The 18,138-nt window shown below is 40.0% G+C and overlaps 1 protein-coding gene across 1 annotated transcript in view; it reads right to left on the reverse strand.

The window, feature by feature from the left end:
* Positions 1 to 342: 342 nt before the first annotated feature.
* The window catches only part of SLC26A5 (solute carrier family 26 member 5), a 395,647-nt gene continuing 377,851 nt past the window's right edge, over positions 343 to 18,138 (reverse strand). Inside the window, exons 17-19 of the mRNA XM_078679017.1 lie at positions 16,977 to 17,198; positions 9,329 to 9,383; positions 343 to 6,186 (exon numbers count right to left, since the gene is read on the reverse strand). Of these exons, the coding sequence (XP_078535143.1) occupies positions 6,023 to 6,186; positions 9,329 to 9,383; positions 16,977 to 17,198 (441 nt within the window). The 3' untranslated portion in view covers positions 343 to 6,022. The remainder of the gene's footprint in view (positions 6,187 to 9,328; positions 9,384 to 16,976; positions 17,199 to 18,138) is intronic.

Raw genomic sequence — 18,138 nt, forward strand, 5'->3', positions numbered from 1 at the left:
CTGGAGCGTCTTTAGGGATCAGAGTATTATCTGCTTTAAGGTCCCAAGTGGTAGAAGGATGAGAGAAATGCATGTTTGGGTGGGTCTTCGAGGAAGAGGCTGTTCAAAAGCAAAGTCATAAGGGCACTTTCTGAATGACAAAGAGATCTTCACATTAAGTATCTGCTTCTCGGCTGGATTGCAGGAGCCCGAAGGCATGAGAATACTGCCTTTTTCATATTTCTATTGGATGCTTTTTTTCTTGCCATGATGAGGTTCAATTTCAGTATAGCATATACGGAAAGTTCCAACTGTAGTGTGCCATTGTGGAAGCCAACGCAAAGTAAAGAAGAAAACTACAAATCGATATTAAAATGTTTTATTTGAAATTTAAAAATCTGTAACACATAGGGCAATACTTAAACGGACAAAAGCGTATTCAGCAACATTATGACTGACCTATCAAGGCAATATATTTTTCTTACATGAAAATAGATATCTAGAAAAATATATAATGTAGACAAATAAAGTACATTAAAATATTTAAAACAATACTATATTCTGATAAAACTTACAAAAGTATAATCTTTAAAATAACTAATTTTCATTAACGCATTTCTTGGATGTAAACTTTAGAGACATCTCATATTGGGTTTTTCATATTCATTGAAAACGTTACTGCGAATTATGTGCGTCTCAGAGTTTTAAAAATGTACTGCTTCTTCAGAAGTAAACTTGAAGGTCATTTCTCATGAATTATGATAAATCGGCATTGTCAGCAGGTTGTACAACAGTCTGCAATTTGCCATCAAATTTACAGACCGGAATTACAGTCAAAAGTGTTTTTGCCTTGGTTCCTCTTAATTACAATAAAAGTTACTCAGAGGCACGTTATGGTTTTCTGGAAGCAGATTCAAATCCTGCGGTGTATGGTGGTACAATACGCTCGCCCAAAGGATGTTCACAGTTATCACAGTACCTCGTGACTTAAAATAATATTATGAACTTTGTTGTTTTATTGTACGGATCATACATGGCTGTAATGTGACTAAATGTAACTTTAACACAAGCCAGAATTGATGCAAAAAGCTTGTGTATACCCTAAACTGCTTCAGAGATATATTGCAAACAATAGTAACCAGGCTAACGTCCTGTAAGATTTGAACTTTGCACACAACTTTTTTTTTTTGGGCAGCATGTACTGTAATGGTGTTACATTTTCATGCTAAGAGGCAATACAAAATATAAACCTACGTTTACGTGATTAACTGAATTAATTTCAACAGTTGATTGGGTTATATGTGATTTTATGATTAAGGCAGCAAAGTGAGTGCACGTAGTGAGGTCTACCACCGAACTCTGGACCTTTTTATAGGTATGTGAAAAGCACTTCGCCAAGTTTTTCACTGCTGATCACCCATCTGTTAGCTTATGCACCGTTAATTTGTTTGGCAGTAAGATACATGCACTGAGGGGGCACTATTCTATTCAACCCGTGGAAATTACACTTCCTTTTATTTTTGCGGTGTGCAAAATATGTTAGAAATATGTTAGCCATTGCCCTAGTTTTGTGTCCTATCTCTGTAATGTATTCGAGCAGATGGAAAAAAAAGTAATTTTGGACTTTATCGCACATATGCCCTGGGCGAGTGCCCAAACCAATGCAACCCCTGGCTATAGCTGTATTACATGTGAACACATGATAGTCCTTGTTTGTGCAATCACTAGTAACATTCTGTCCCATGAGTCCATAATTTTGAATTTCCCTTTTTTCTCCCTCAGTGGCTATGCTTGCCAGAAACGACTGCTGAACTTTTTTCACATTTTTGTAATTGTTTCCCCCAACTAATAGATTAACTCTGCATGATATGGGCTACTTCCAAAGTGTGTACCCACACATTCACAGGGTGGGTGTGCCCTCTTTGCCAGAACTGGGTTGAGTTTCCCTTGGTCTGTTGTGTGGGAATTTGGCATAGATGGCCTGACAGCCAAGGTATATTTGGACTGGGGCGAGTGTGGGAGCCAACACGTATTCACCTTTGAAAGCATCGGTAGCTTTTTGACCACTGAGGTGAGTCACAGTGCTTTGCGCTAGCTTAGCAATTTACCCTCAAAATAATCTTCAGCCCTCTGATATTAACAGCTATCTTAGTGATTGCTTACCTCTAAGCATTAAAAACATTTGGCATCACATTTCTGCTCTGACCGAGCTAGAACCTTTGGATTTGTTTTGTCAAAGTTTTAAACTGACCTACCTTTTGTGATCTGATTGTGTATAGAGCCTTATTCCTTTTAAAGACATTGGGCCCGATTCACAAAAGTAATTTGAGACAAAATCCTAACTTTACGGCTTTCGGTACTCACAAAGGGCATTTAGGAGTAGTAAAGTTAGGAATCCTAACTTCACCACTCCTAAATGCCCTTTGTGAATACCGAAAGCCGTAAAGTTAGGATTTTGTCTCAGTTAAACTTACGTTTTGGTCTTAAGTTTACCAAAACTCAAGTTTAACTGAGACAAAATCCTAACTTATGACTTTCGGTATTCACAAAGGACATTTAGGAGTAGTAAAGTTATGATTCAAATTTTACTACTCCTAAATGCCCTTTGTGAATACCAAAAGTCGTAAAGTTAGGATTTTTTTCTCAGATTACTTTTGTGAATTGGGCCCATTGATTCTTACAGTGCATGACTGAGTCAAACTGTACAGGGACTCAAGCCTGTAAAATCTCCAGGAGAAATCCTTGAATTTTCGACCTTGCAATTTTTCAACAGTCCGTATATAAAGGAATGGTTGAAGAACCTTTTGCAGGGCACCAGTACCATCAACCCTGGGACACTACTGATAAATTAAAGCAATTACCAAGGATACCATTCAGTATTCACTAGCTGAGCCAAGAATGGAGCACAACGTGTTCCACAAAGTGATATACTTTCAACAACTCGAATGCTAAAAGAGCGTCTGTGAATCTCAGCATGAATGGCACCATTGACTTGTCACTTGATAATGGGGCAGGGTAGAGAAAGGTAACTCAGGAGTATTCCTGTAGTAACCACAGCTATCAAATAAATGCTGAAATATCCTCTTTGATACTGGATACGGCCAAAATAGTAAATCATGACAAGGCATCAACAGGGAAAGTGGGCAGACTGATTTTCTGGGGCATTTATTTGTGTGATGTGAACATGTAGATTTTTTCTCAGTTGCCTTTACCATCAATAAACGTGTGCCTCGCCATGGGCAGGAAGAGTAAGGGATGAATCTGTGTGTCCAAGCTGGGGCTCTCCTAAGGCTTGCATATTCCCAGCTGCAACTGAATTTCCGGGTGATGTTACAGATACTTATGAAGGAAGTGAAACATACGTACCCGGAAATTCCAAGCAATTTATGTGAGTCAGAATTCCTAACTATCTGCAAACAGCAAATACTAATAATTGCCTCATAGTAAGAAGTCAATTTGATGAAGATACAATATGTTGAACTTCACCTGGAATTCTTGTGGGGGCAAAGTTTAGTCAGTTCTGTCCATATACATCCGTATTTTGAAATCCTGCACGATGTACAGTAATGCAGGAGGTGTACTAGTGAAGGTCACATTCCAAAAACAATTTCTTTTGCTACTGGTCAAGAGGATGGCTCAGTAGGAAAAGGCATGGATGTTCTCTGTGTGTCCCAGAACATCTGCAGTAGAAGAGAAACCTTCAAATCCAGCATATCGAGATGCATCTTTAGCTAGTCATCTAATCTGAAGCTGTATGTCTAAATGGAAATCACGGAAACATCTATTCCGTCCATGCAGATTTTTAAAAGTTAAGAGTTAAGAACCTGTAGAGCTAACGCCCGTCTAGGGTCTACCATCATAATCTGCAGGAAGGGCTATTTGGAATTACAGCCCTTTGTAGCCGACACTCTTTCTGAACTAATAAGAGTAGGAAACTGTACTCCTTTGCCACTCCATGGATGGATGAAGTCATCAGTCAGAGGGCTATCTGAAACCACAATGCTGAATCTGTTCAACATACATGGTTGGAACCAATCTTATATGATGACCTGTAGTACCTCTGAGAGAGACAAAATAGTACCCTTGTTGGTGCATACACATACCCCAATATAAAGAATCTTCCACAATGGTTTAGGGGGACCTCAGGACATTAATGGCATTTGTATAGAGGCTGCAAGGATGTGAAGTTCAGTATTGGGGCTTCAATCAAAAAGTCCATAAGAAATAAGAGTGGTGATACTGATAGTTCACCACCAGTAGTTCCTTAAAACTAGCTTTGGCACTTAAGAAACTGGCAGTGGAATACGTCAGGGCAAACAGTTCCATTAGAAGGCCAAGGCGGTAGCTTGCATATCCAGCAGTTAATGGCCCATCTTCGGAAGAGGACCCTTTGGACACTGGTCTACGAATAGCGCAGAACTCTAGGGTAAGCAGGCTAGAAATATACATGTATAATAAAGCAGAGGGGTTAAACCAAAACTATTCAAAGCCCTGGAGACTTCTACATTAATGAAACTGCGGAACAGAGGTTGAAGACGGGGCTGCTGCAGGGGATTAATGCAGTATGTAAACCAGAGGTAATAGCAGACTCATACAGATCCCACATTCCTTGAAGGTGTCTTGGGTTGTTATAGATCAGTCAGTGAGAGAACAGGGAAAAAACACATGCAGAAGTGAAGGGAGGGCAACGAACGCACGGGAGAACAGGAGCGGCCCGTGCAGGTAAGAGTGGTGCGGCTGGATTGGGGGAGGGGGGTGGATTCGATAGACGACCAGGAGGGAAAATTAAATACATTATTAATTTTCCATCGACGTCTGTCGAACCCACCCTCGCCCCCCTCCCCCATCCGGCCCCCACCGCTCTTACCTGAATGGGCCATGGCTGCAGGAGAATGGATTGAATGCATCTGGATTCAAATATTAAAAGTGCAATACACCATTTATAGAGCAGCCACACTCTACAGTAAGAATCTCATAAGTACAAAATTGTGAGGAGTTTGGTGTAAGAGTACCCGTTATATTTGCAGTTAACTCATGAGGCCCTACAAGTGTCGTTTTGCTGCTATCTGCCTAACCCGACTTTTATCCTCTCCAATTCACAGAAACGTGTCCCATACGCAAAGCAGAATTTAGGAAAAATCGACTTCTTTCCGAATCAGGCTTTCATGCAAGATGTGTTACTTCCAAGATTGATACTACCAAGCTCACTGGTTATTTAGGAGCCTGACATAAAAGGAGCCACATCCCAACCATTATAAATCCTAGTTTGAAACAAGGTGTACATATCTTGCACCCCCTCAATAATGAGGACCAGACTGTATTCATGAATACTTTGTGAGTCGCTCTTGTGAAGGTTGACCTTTACCTGAGTAGAAAACGCAGTGCATGACATACTGAGCGGGAAAGAAAGACTATGTGAAGTTCCTATACCTTGCTGAAATAAGCATACAGAAAACAATCACAGCCTCACTTTTTGGCAGTAAGGGCTTTGTGCTCCCATACAGAGAATCTGTTTGACAGCGTTGACTTGGCTGGTGATGCTGATCACTCAATATCTGTAGGCCGGGGTAGGCGTGGGTCAAGTTGCCATGCCAGCTAGTGACGAGTCATTAACAGGCATTTCCAAATGAGGTTTTGAACAGGGCCTGTATTGTAGTCGACCCATTCTGCTGCATAATGGTTGCAATCAACCACCAAGATAGGGAATAAACTGGGTACTTTCAATGTATGCGGCGGACACCTCTGAGCCTCTCCGTTTACACCATGGCTGCTCTTCCTCCTATGTGTTCTAGAGGCTGACAGATTTGCAGGGTCTAAGAAAGGGATACATAAGGTGCTGGTGGGCACAGAGCATTTTAAAAGAGGGGTCAGAATGAAGTCTACATACTTGTTATCATTCAGCTTCTATACAAAGTACACTGTGTTAGCTCTTGTCCGATCTCCCTTAAAGTGCCACAGCTCTACTCTATTTCAACAGCACATTGAAATGTTCCTCAGAGCTTTGGTTGACAAAGCGTATTGTGTTCTCGCTGTCCATCAGTGTTCACGCCCGGCTCTCAGTGTCTGAACTATGAATTGGTTCCTCCACCACAGCAGTCTCTTTAAGTTGGCAGGTAAGTATGGCATCATGAACACTGTGCAATATGATGTCCTTCTTGATAGAGCTTTCGAAAAAACCGAGTCTGTTAAGGTCCTCAACGACTAGACCTGGGGGAAAAAATAGTTTGGTTTTCAGTACTGTGACACTGGTAAGTTTGTCTTTATTTTACTATCACATAGGTTGCCTACCAACAAACCTTCTGATCTGAGCAAAAAAGATAACAAAATGATATTACAAAGCTAAACTCATTATACAGGACCATTAACAATAAGATGAGCATTCAATTTTTTAAGAGAAAATACAATAATCATTTATGCATTCTTGTTTGAAAGCAGGAAGGCAGAGTTACAAGAGGAGCTCTTCAATACAGTCGGTCCATATTAAAAGCCAAATTGCACTCTTAGCTTCACTAGCTCCAGTAAAATATAAAGAAAACTTCCACTATTTCACTGCAAGGATGCTCCATGTTCGCCGCGCCTTGTTCCTTTCATGTCAGCTCCATGACACTAAAGAATCCCAAATAGGACAACGAGGGACTATAGTTGTTAAACAGCATTCCCTCACCTGTAGTCAGTGCCAATTCATCAGTAGAATCTTTTACCTCTGTTCTTTTGAGTATCCTTCTTGGCAAACAATTGGGATTTAAAAAAGGAGTCGGCTACAGTTCCCTTCTTTTACTGTGAACTGTTGTAGGCCACTGTATTGGTCCCATCCAGAAATACACACAGAGTGTACATCTCTGCTAGCTCTCCTTGCAGGTATTCACTTGTTCAGGTATCAGCGATGGTTCATTGGCAGCACCAGGCTAATTTTTGTCTACCCCACCTTCATTCTGGGAGGACTACAGTTCTCATCGAGAATCCTGCTGCTACCACCACTCACTGCCTCCATCCTGCATGCGTTTGGCAGGCCACCCGCACTTCACCCACAGGAGCCAAGTCTTAATCCATGCAGTTCTGGATATGCTGTGATCTCTAGCATTCAGCTGTGACTCCTTCCCCATCTCTGAATGAGATCCACGCTGCCACATGAAGAAAGGCTTGCTGGGCAGTAGCTCGGCAACACATCTTCAGTATCTGAAGCTGCTGCATGACTGGAGAAGGAGTGTCTGTGTCTAACAAAGTCACAATAAAGATTAAGGGGCCTATTTAAGAGCTGGTTTGCGTCGCACTTGCACCACGCAACGTAGTGCAAGAGCGACGCAAACATTATATGTGATTTATCAAGCCATTCAAGACCACTTTGCGTGGCCCTGAGTGGCTCCATAAATCTGGAGTGAGGCAACTCAGGGCAAATCGCTGCATTGCCTTACTCTGCCCTGAGAAGGTGTTCCAATGCAACTCCCATGGTTTTTGACACATTCTCAAATTTACCAGAACTGGTTGACCTGGGAATGCGCCCAAAGGTACACCTTCTCAGGTGAGGCATAACGGGGAAAATATATTTATTTCTACTTGTTACTTCCTCTAGCTATGTGTGCTGCATCTGCACACATAAAACGAGGAATATGCCTCTCAGGATTGTTATTACACAGGAAAGTGTCCCTTCTTGCACACAAATAATTCTGCATGAAACGCAGGCACCCTTGCAGCATGGTGCAAGGGTGTCTGCATTGGCGCTAGGCTGCCTAAAGGGCATCAGCACAGGGTAAAAGGCAGGAATGCACCATTTCGCCTTAAATCATGACACACGCCTGCCCTTTCCCTGTCACGCAAGGCAGCAAAGTGACATTCATTGAGCCAGAAAATTGGGTGTTAGGAACACAACACTATAAAGAAACATTAATGTAGTCTGTTTACGCATTTTAGCACAAATATATTTGCAATGAAAGAGTTCAGAAACATTTAGAGGCATATTTATCAAGGTTTTGTGCCGCCCTTGTGTCATGCAAGGGTGACGCAAAACCTAAATGTGATTTATCAAGCCGCACCTTGCTTAGAACTGAGTGCTTCATAAATCTAGAGTAATGCAAGGCAGCGCAAATCGCTGCCTTGTGTTACTCTGTGGCAGGGGGACATTCCATGGGTGGAGCGTGGGTGTTCCCACATATCCACCCAAGGATGTTGGTGCTTCCCCAGACTTACCATTAGGGGTAGACCTGTGAATGCGTCAAAATGCTATGTCTCCCTAGGGGAGAAGTTCTTCATTTCTCCTAGTTTTTTCCTCTTTCTACATGTGCTGCATTCTGCAGCACATATAGAAAGAGGACAGTGCCTCACAAGATTTCTTCCTGTACAAATACAATCCTGCCTACAATGCAGACACCCTTGCATGACGCTAGACAGCCAAAAGTGTGCCACCGGTAGGAAAGAACAGGAATGTGCCATATAATGGTAATTACGGCGCATTCCTGCCCTTCCCCTTTCATGCAGCACAGATAGGTGGCTTACTAAGTTGCATGATTTCTTTAATATATATTCGTTTTGTCCACTCAACAATGAACCTCAGTATCAAAGTGTGCAAGAAGTTAATAGTGAATACACACTTCATTACAGTCAGCAGGAGGGTGTGTGATTGTGTGTTTTGAGTAAATGTATGGCTTTTGGAGCTTATGACAACCCTGAAAAATGATCAGCCAGCATTAAGAGATTGACCCAACACCTATTGCTAGAACAAAAGAAACCACAATTCAGAAGATGCTACAGATTCATTGGGGAGCAAATATCGACTACCTTACTAAATTCAACTCCAAGACGAATCTCAAGGCAGCTTTATTTAGAAACGACTTTGGCTGTTCGTTTCTGAAAATGCTATGCATTGCTCTAGCTCAACTCTGTACCATCACTTTGTGACTAATCGCAATACAAACTGCTCTTCGATGCCAGTTTTAATATACTTAGTTATCTCTCCTCTCCGCCATCTCTGTTAGGAATAGATATTGTACAAAGAGAGGGGGAAATGTGTCTATGTTTATGAGCCAGGCATCTATGTAGATATGTAGAGGATCACAAATACACAAGATGGCCCTAAATATGGCACAGGAGTGATAGAATGGCTACTAGAAATAGCAACAATTTCTACTTGGACGAAAGCACGCCTTGACTAAACTGCGACACAAATGCATCCTTTATTTTATTTTTACCTCATAACTTAGTGCTCATTTTATATACAGTGTGACTAGGCAATGAGCACGGGTGCTGACATGTGAGCCTAAAGTAATCCTACAGTTTATAAAGATAATCCTTTGCCTGTAGAAAAAAATCTATCAAACCAGTTTAGTGTGCATGTACACAATATACAAAAACTTACCACTGCACCCAGCTATGTAAATGGTGACGTCAATCTCTCTGTATTCTTTAATAACCTATAAGGGGTACATTTGAAGATGAAAGAGTGTTATAATGGTTAATAAAGATACAAACATCAAACTAGACTTAAAATAGCATTTTCATTTGGCTACATCAAAGCTGCCCTACTCAATAAATACTTGATGTAGTAAGATATGTTTTTTCGCTCTTTTCTCTCATATGCTTAATTCCATCTATTTCCTAAGTCACCTTTCTGATGACTTCCTGTTCTACAAAACTGGATCTTTCACAGATTCCATGCTTGAATCATCCCTATTGGTGAGTCCCATGATAATCTCTAAAAGTGAATGCATTGTAAAGCCTAAAACAGAATGTTTAGTAGCCTATTCATATAATTAGAAAATAACCAACCTTCAACCAATCAGAGACAATCAGATCCCACCCTGACAGGCTACTTTCCTCAGATTCGTGTGCGAATGGAGTCCTTTGAGCTCTGCTTATCTCTTCAGTCAGATAAGTGACTATTCCAGTATAACTATTTTGGAAGGGCTTTCTCTGTCTTAGAATCCAATTTTTTAAGAATACACTTCTGATTCTTCTAATAAAAGCTTTTTTAGACCTTGTGGGACTTGGGCAAGAAAATATTGCACTGTGAACATCCTCATAAGGATTGTATTTAATACCTATATTCTAATCGTTTGGCAAAAGAGTGCAAAATATGTCGAATCTTATAAACAAAAACCCTAAAAGATAAAATGGCCCCTAAAGGTTAAAGCTAAGAGGGATGTCTTCTGATAAAGATACTAACAACTCTACAAACAACACCTTAACCATGTTCATTCTGAGGAAATACAGGATAAAACAGAATATCAACCATCCATCTCAAAAGAAGCTCCTAAAAAGGTTCAGAGGGAAAAGGTTCTATGTACATGGATCTTAACGTTCTAGGCAAGTCAAGAACACAGCCAGGATCTGTTCCTCCAATGCCAAAGATAAAGTTTGACTCAGTCAATAAGCATTCAGTGACATGAACATTGTCTTCCGATTCGTCAGCAGTTCCAGTCGTCGATAAAGCAGGAAGGTACTAGAGTAATATCGGTTTCTACCACAAAGAATGTCGCCAGCGGCATCTGTCACCATTATGATGATAACTACTACATTGCCATGTCTCATACCGTCGGTTACACCACCATCTACAAAGCCGTTGACAACATCACCGTCGACGAAAAAAGCACCATCATCAGCAACGCAACCTTTGTCGTCGACGAGGATTCCATCATCTACGGTTCAACCATCGGTGACACCGTCAACGATGAAAAACCTATAGACGACTAAGTTACATTCACCAAAAAGACAAAGGAAACAGTTTATTTTGCTGATACTAGAGAAAGGGACAACATCTTCGGAGTTAATTCCAGAACAGACCTCTCAGAAAAATGTTTCCCCAAAGCCTTCTCAGCATAAACTCAAATCTTAGGAATCTGAAAATGAGGGTATGATTGGTTCAACCTATTATCCTGCAGAATTAAATGCTAAATATCAGGATGAGGAAAGCTACTATGAGGCGGAAAATATTTTCGAAGAAGATTCTTCAACAAAAGTTTCTTTCTTGACGTTCCAAGAACATGTGGAGCAGAACTGGAACTATGTGGAACTACTTCAAAGTCATGTTCAAGCCTCAGAACAAGCTAAAATGCAAACTGTGTAAAGTCTAGTGAAAGATTTGCAGTTAATGATAGTTGAATATTATTCTTGATTTCTGGATCCTGCAACTTTACCACTTCATTATGATTTGACTTGCCAACCAAGGAGATGGATTGTTTCCTTTGGGACTTTAAGGAACGATCAACAATATCTGTGAGATTAATCCTTATTACAGACCATATCTGGTAAGAGGCCTGAGAACTATGAGAAACCTGGCTACAGTTGTAGCTGTTTTACTTAGACTGGACAAAAAAATTAGGCTTCAGACAATACTCCAGTATGCTTTATTGGACTTCCTGAAGCCGATTCAGTCATCATGCAAGCAGCGCAGAAACGATTTCACGCACCAGTGACACCCTGCTCTGCTCCTCCTGACATGATTAGATAATATTGGAAAACTTTTGTCTGCAATGGCAACCACCATGATAAAAGGTTCTAATGCACAAACAATTCTAGCTTGTTATAGCATACACATGTGGTTTGCCATCACCCCTTTTCTGGATCTTCAGTAAGATAAAAAAAATCAGAAGCCAAACCAATATTACATTGACACTTCAATGGATATTGCTATTACAGGCTGTTGACTGTTTGCTAGTGCAGCTGTGCTAAGAAGAGGTTAGCTAAAAACAACATCTTTCAGACCAGAGGTGCGAAGTCGTATTTTTAGATATGCCATATGATGCGGAATCACTATTTGGCAAGCAAATCAACAATGCTCTACATGCAATTAAAACCGACACAGATATGGCTAGGATCCATACAACAATGACGGCCTCAACATTTTTGTGGTGTTAGCAGTAGTTCATTTTCTGCCACCAACAAACATCAGGCAGCCACATCATCACCTCACATTTCTCTAGGTAGAAGAATTTCCTATTATATTGACCACTGAAGGTCTATAACTACAGACCAATAGGTTCTAAATCTTGTAAGCAAGGACATACCCAGAAATTCTGGGCCATCCAAAAAAAAAGCATCAACCCCTATAATTACTATAAACATAGATATTAGTGATGATAAACAAAGGAGCAATAGAACCAGTGCCCAAAAATTGGTTTATTTTCTTGTTTCTTTCGCATAAGAAATAATTCAGGAGAATGGAGAACAATATTGGATGACTGCAAACTGAACAAATTCTTTAAAGAAGCAAACATTCTGCATGATTACATTGCAAGAAGTCCTACAACTACTTCAAGGAGATTATTTATTAACCCTAGGCCTACAGGACTCATACTTCTGTATCCCAATACATCCCAACCACAGAAAATATCTAAGGGTTTAAAGTGTCTGACTACCAATATCAATTCAAGGTAATACTATTTGGCCTCAAATCTGCACATCACAATCTTCAGAAAAAGCATGCCTCCAGTGGCAGCACACTTGAGAAAGCTGGAACCTCAGGTGTTTCCTTATCCCGGTGATTGGTTAGAAAAACATCTCTGAGGGTGATAAAAAGATCTGTAAAAACTAATCATGGAGAACCTGGATCCTACACTCAACAAAACAAATCTACTCATACACCTCAAAAAAAGATACCCTTTTTTAGCGATCCTGAATACAAAGTTACACTAAGCATTTCCATCCAAGGAAAGAACAGCTAGAGTAATCAAGCTCTCATGCCTACTGTTGTAAAAAGAAAAAAATTACAGTCAGAATTTACAAGACATCATATATTCATTTAATCCCACACTGCGGATTGCATATGCATTCATACTAAGAAGAGTTGGCAAACAGTGATTACAAACTTGGAGTACTTTTAAAGATCTTGTAAGTCTAACTCCAACAGAAAATCAGAAGTTACTGTGGTGGTTCCATCCATCAGGACAACATCTCAAAGGGCCTAACACTTGTCCAAGAAAAAACAAACTTCATGATAACAGATGTATCCCGACAAGGGTGGGGAGTGCACATACAAGGCCTAGCAGCAGGAACAAACTCAACTTGCACATAAATGAACTCCACTTCCACATAAATATTATGGTGTTAAGAACCATAAGACTCTGATAACAATCCTTTTTCTACAGAATACAAGGGAGTTCAGTGTTAGTGGAAGTGGACAACACAACTTCCATGTATTATCTCAACAAACCAGGAGGAACCTGATCTCTCTCCCCATCACGAGAAGTCCAAAACATTTGGAATTGGGCTATATAGAACAGAATTCAGATAACAGCTGAACATGTGCTGGGAAAATACAATTCAAGGGAGGATGCCCTAAGCATGTCATTCAAAGAATGTCATGAATTGGAATTGAATTGGACCCAACTATGCAGGATTGTCAGTTGGTGGGGAACACCAAATCTGAATCCATTTGCCACATACCAGAACAAAAAAAGGCAATTTTTATGCCTGTGGATATCCCCTACCACGGTTGTGCGCAATGCATTTTCAATAGCATGGTGAGGAACCTTTGCATACACTTTTCCTCTGCTTCCTATAATCGCAAGAGTACTACACAAGATGAGGAAAAAACCATGCAGAATCATTCTAATAGCTCCATGATGGGCAAGCAGTATTGCTTCCCAGAACTAATTCTCCTATCAAGTCAAGTCAAGGAAAGCTTTATTCGATTGTTATTGTTCCAATCATAAAAGCACAAATATATCAGAAACATTCATATACAATTTTATTAGAAATTACACAGGATAGGTTCTAAAAATATACAATAATATATTTAAGATGCCATAAAACCATACAAATACAAATGTTTCATTTAAAAAAAACTGCTGTTTACTGCAAGGGAGGTGCCCAGGGTTTACAGACCATCATATATATTGTGTTTTTGCTGCAGGATAGCCTTCTTTAGATACTTTGTAACTCTCCACGCAATGTGTTCCTCTTCCAAAAACTGAAGCCAAATAAAAGCTGGATGGCATTGCATTACACCTTGACTTTTTAAAAGTGGAAGTATCCACACTTTCCTCAACTCTTCATAAAATTTACAAAAGAACATTAAGTGAATCATGGACTGCTCTGAGTGTCTGTCACAGGGGCACAGTGACAGGTTATGTGACCAATCGTTCATAGATGGTATTGTCATTGACATTACCCAATCTCAATCTTGTCAGAAGCATCCTATCATCATCAAGCATCCTATCATAGGCTCCTGGTAAGAATATTAGGTAGGGCTCCATTTGTGCACAAAAAAGCATTAACTGACGATACATAACGCTAGGTTTTACAATTTCCCCTGTCATTCTCAAGGAGCCCAATAATTGTAAACCCTCCATTCTCAAAGCTTTTCTCGACATGGCTAGCATAGTGGTGGGATTTGTAAAATATTCCCTGTGACCTAGATTCTTAATGAAATTACATATAAAGTTAATCCACTGGATCTTTAAGGCCCCATCCAGACCCAAACTATCCTTTATAATGTCTCTATTTAACTTTGTCTGCTCTTTGGTCCAGATCTTATGCCACAGAAGTACTGGTTCCAATCTAATAAGGTCGGAAATAAAAGGAAGACCCAGCCCATCGAGGCAAACAAAGGAGGACGTGCTCGGAGGAGCAGATAAAATGTACTGCAAGAAGGAATTTTCCACCTGCTGCAGTGGGAGGGTGTTAGGGAAGCCCCACACCCCTGCCCCATACGTAGCGGCTGTGATGCACTTTACTTTTGTGGATGCCCTTGTAAACGCGAGCATTTAAGTAGTTATCGCTTGGGACCAGGTGTCATTCTGATTAAATAAAATGCCTAGATACGAAAAGTTCCTTGTTGTGGCTAACTTATTGCCATCCAGAACCAGTTCCCTTACTCTCTGAGTCCTCTTACCGCATCTCATGGGAAAAGTTTTAGAAACATTAATACTAAGTCCCAGATCTTTCATGAAATCATTAAAGCTGTCTAGGACCCTCTACAAACCATTTTGTGGCCCCGCCATTAAGACCTCCTATCAGAACGACCACACATACAATTATCGGCAGATCCGAATTGACTGTCTCGCAACAACGGCTGAGCAAACCCAGACACAGCGTCCTAGCATTAGCCGTATGGCTCCGCAGCACAACGAATGCCAATGCTTAAAATTCCTGAAGACTGTAAAGAGATTTCAGCAAAAGCAAGAGCGGTTTCCAGAAACAGATCTTATACAGCAAAATGACAATTATTTTGCGTACAGAGCACCCAAAAGCACTTGCATTCAATATCTTTGGAACCACACCAAATACTACAATACATTCTACATTTGTCCCTGTCAGGTCTTGCTCACTCTTCAATTAAAGTACACATAGCAGTTATAAAGAGCTAAAATAAAAAATCCCTATGGTCTGCTATAATTCATGAAATTGCTTTTTTTTTAGAGCTTTCCGCAAGTTAGACCTCCACCAATACCATGTCAACCTAATATAGTTCTCTCCCAAGTTATGAAGAGCCTATCTGATCCAATCCATAAAGTTTTTATCAGGAAGACATTACTCCTTCTATAATAATATTTGATTGATTTTTCCAAACAACTAATCCACCAAGCTCCAATTGAGGTCACTGGCTAACGTACCCTATATATCATTCATCCCCCCTATCCAGATCTTATTAAATTTCTTTGGGTATCCCCTTAGCTTACAGATCATCTTTTTCTGCATGGGGCTAATATTAATGTCCATTTCCCAGTCTCAAAATAGGAGAGGTGCCCAACTTCCTTGCTACTTCTCTCTTGACAAGGAGGAACCCCAAGTTAAATAATAAGCACTGGTAGACATATGCATCAGATTCGCTCCATAGCCCTAACAAATTCAATGGGGCCTCCAGGGTTAACTGAATATCAGTAGAGTCCTCCAGTCTGTTGATGTAAAAGCAGACAGTCCCAGAGTGTATGAAGGAATGTCCCATGCTGTCCACATCCTTGCAAACAGTTCTCATTTGACACTTTCCCCTATTTATGAAGTAGAACTCTAGTATAATAGATCCTGTGCAGGATTTTAAATTGTGACATTCCTCCTAGTTTTAACCTCTGCAAGAAGAGTTAGTAAGATCCAAGCTTTTAGGACCCTATCAACGATTCCAAAATGACAGGGTCATTCTGAGAACAAATCCTTGTTTTATCCCTAATGTACCTTCAGATTTCCAACTGAATTATCATATAAATCTTTAAAAAAATAAAAACCCGACCATGGCAGCAAAAAGAGCACTACTCACTCTAGATGTGAAATAATGCCTCACATTCCATGTAGACAGAACAAGCAACTTCAGAATATCAGATCAACTCCTGTTAGCATTTAGTGCACCTAGAAAAGGACACACACTATCTAAACAATCTGCTGCTTGCTGGGTATCTTCGACCATCAGGTACTGGCACAATAAAGCGGGCAATACATTACAAGCAAAGATCTTCACAACTCCACCAAAAGTGTCAACCTCTGCAGCAATGTTTGCAGGAGTATCATTGAGAGACATTTGTCGTGCAGCAACATTAAAAAAATGCACTATTGCCCTGAGTCTACAGAACAGAGAGATGCTGCAGTTGGACAGGCTTTTCTACATCATATTTTCCAATATGGTGAGTCATCTCTTGCAGTACCACCTTCTACTTTAATATGCTGCTTTTGTGGTACCGCTATGTATTCTGATTTAAGCATGTGAATCAATGAAAGATCCTGTTTTGGAGAAATAAAAAAAATGCTTAATTGTAGTTCTCCAGAATTGGCATCCTTCATACATTTTAATTCACACTAGTGCTGTGACAAATCTAAGGAAAGATAACCTCTCAGGGTGTGGTCATCAAGCTGATTGTCTCTGATTGGCTGAAGTCAGGGTTGATTCAAGCATGTGAATCTATGAAAGGTGCCAATTAAGGAGATTTACACTTACAGGTTAGTATTTTTTTTTGTATGTTGTATGTGCACTTCGTATTTCTGTAAGGTGTATTACATACTTGTCCTGCTAAGTTAAAATCATTTGATGTTGAACATAATATGCTAAATTAATATGCGTAATAAATATGTTCTCTTACAGATTTTAGTGTTTTCACTCCAACCGAGTCGATAAAATTGACCGGAGTAAAGTCTAAAATGATCGAATGAATGTTTGTTCCAGGCTTCATGAAGTGTTCAAGTTCTTCTGACGGTGTGTTGGAACACTGTGTGTCAGATGCACTTTGTCCATTCTCAGGCAGCTTTGTGAAGGTTTCGTCCTTAATGAGCTCATGCTTTGCCCCCATCTCCACATCATTACTCTGTGAAAAACAAAATACTTTTTTGTAAAAAATACTTGCAACCAAAGTAGAGAGAAGAAAATATTTGTTCGTATATATTTTTAAAATTCATTTATTGAATTACCACATAGAAAAGAAAAATATAATCCAAAATTAGATTTTAAACTTCATTTTACACTTAAGCCTCTTTTGCCAAAGCTTGCACATCTAGGTTCTCAAAAATACATTTCTTTCTCAAGGAATTTCCGTTGATAGTCATAAGCACTGAAAAGCCCTGCCCACGTGTGGGAATCTGGGAGCACTTTTTCATAATATGTCTTAAGTGTAGATGTTCGCCTTTCTTCGGGAAGGCCTGTAGAAACATTTAAGAAAAGAATAGGGAGAGGAGTTGGCCTAACGGCTAAGGCGCTCGACCTCGGACCTGGGGATCTGGGTTCGAGTCTCGGTAAAGACGCCAAAAACTCCTGTGATTCTGGGCAAATCACTTAATCTCCCCGTGCCTAAAATGAAATTGTGTCCTCATGTAACGTAACTGGTGCTATGTAAAGTGCGCTGATACCTGATTCGGTTCGGGTCTAGTTCGCGCTATATAAAATTCGGCAAAAAAAAAAGAAAAATATTGTGCAGCCTATAAGGAAGGCTATAATGTCCATAGAGATTCCCCTGAGAGATAACTGGGATTACAGGTACGAAACCATTCCATATCTATGAACAACTTATTTCGTTCATTTGTGGTGGGGAGCCCAAGAAAAGATGGGTATATGAAACTTTTGGCCAAGAATGCGGGGCTGAGGTGAATATTGCTTTTTCCTGTTTAATTTGTTATAAGATTGCTGCAGAGTGTCCTATTCGTATTGCTTTTTTGAATGTTTCTAACAAAGACATTATATATATATATATATATTAATAAAGATATATATATAGCTATATATATCTTTTGAGTGATCCTATTTTTATTTAC

The sequence above is a fragment of the Lissotriton helveticus genome, chromosome 1_1 (assembly GCF_964261635.1).
Source record: "Lissotriton helveticus chromosome 1_1, aLisHel1.1, whole genome shotgun sequence".
Lineage (NCBI taxonomy): Eukaryota > Metazoa > Chordata > Amphibia > Caudata > Salamandridae > Lissotriton > Lissotriton helveticus.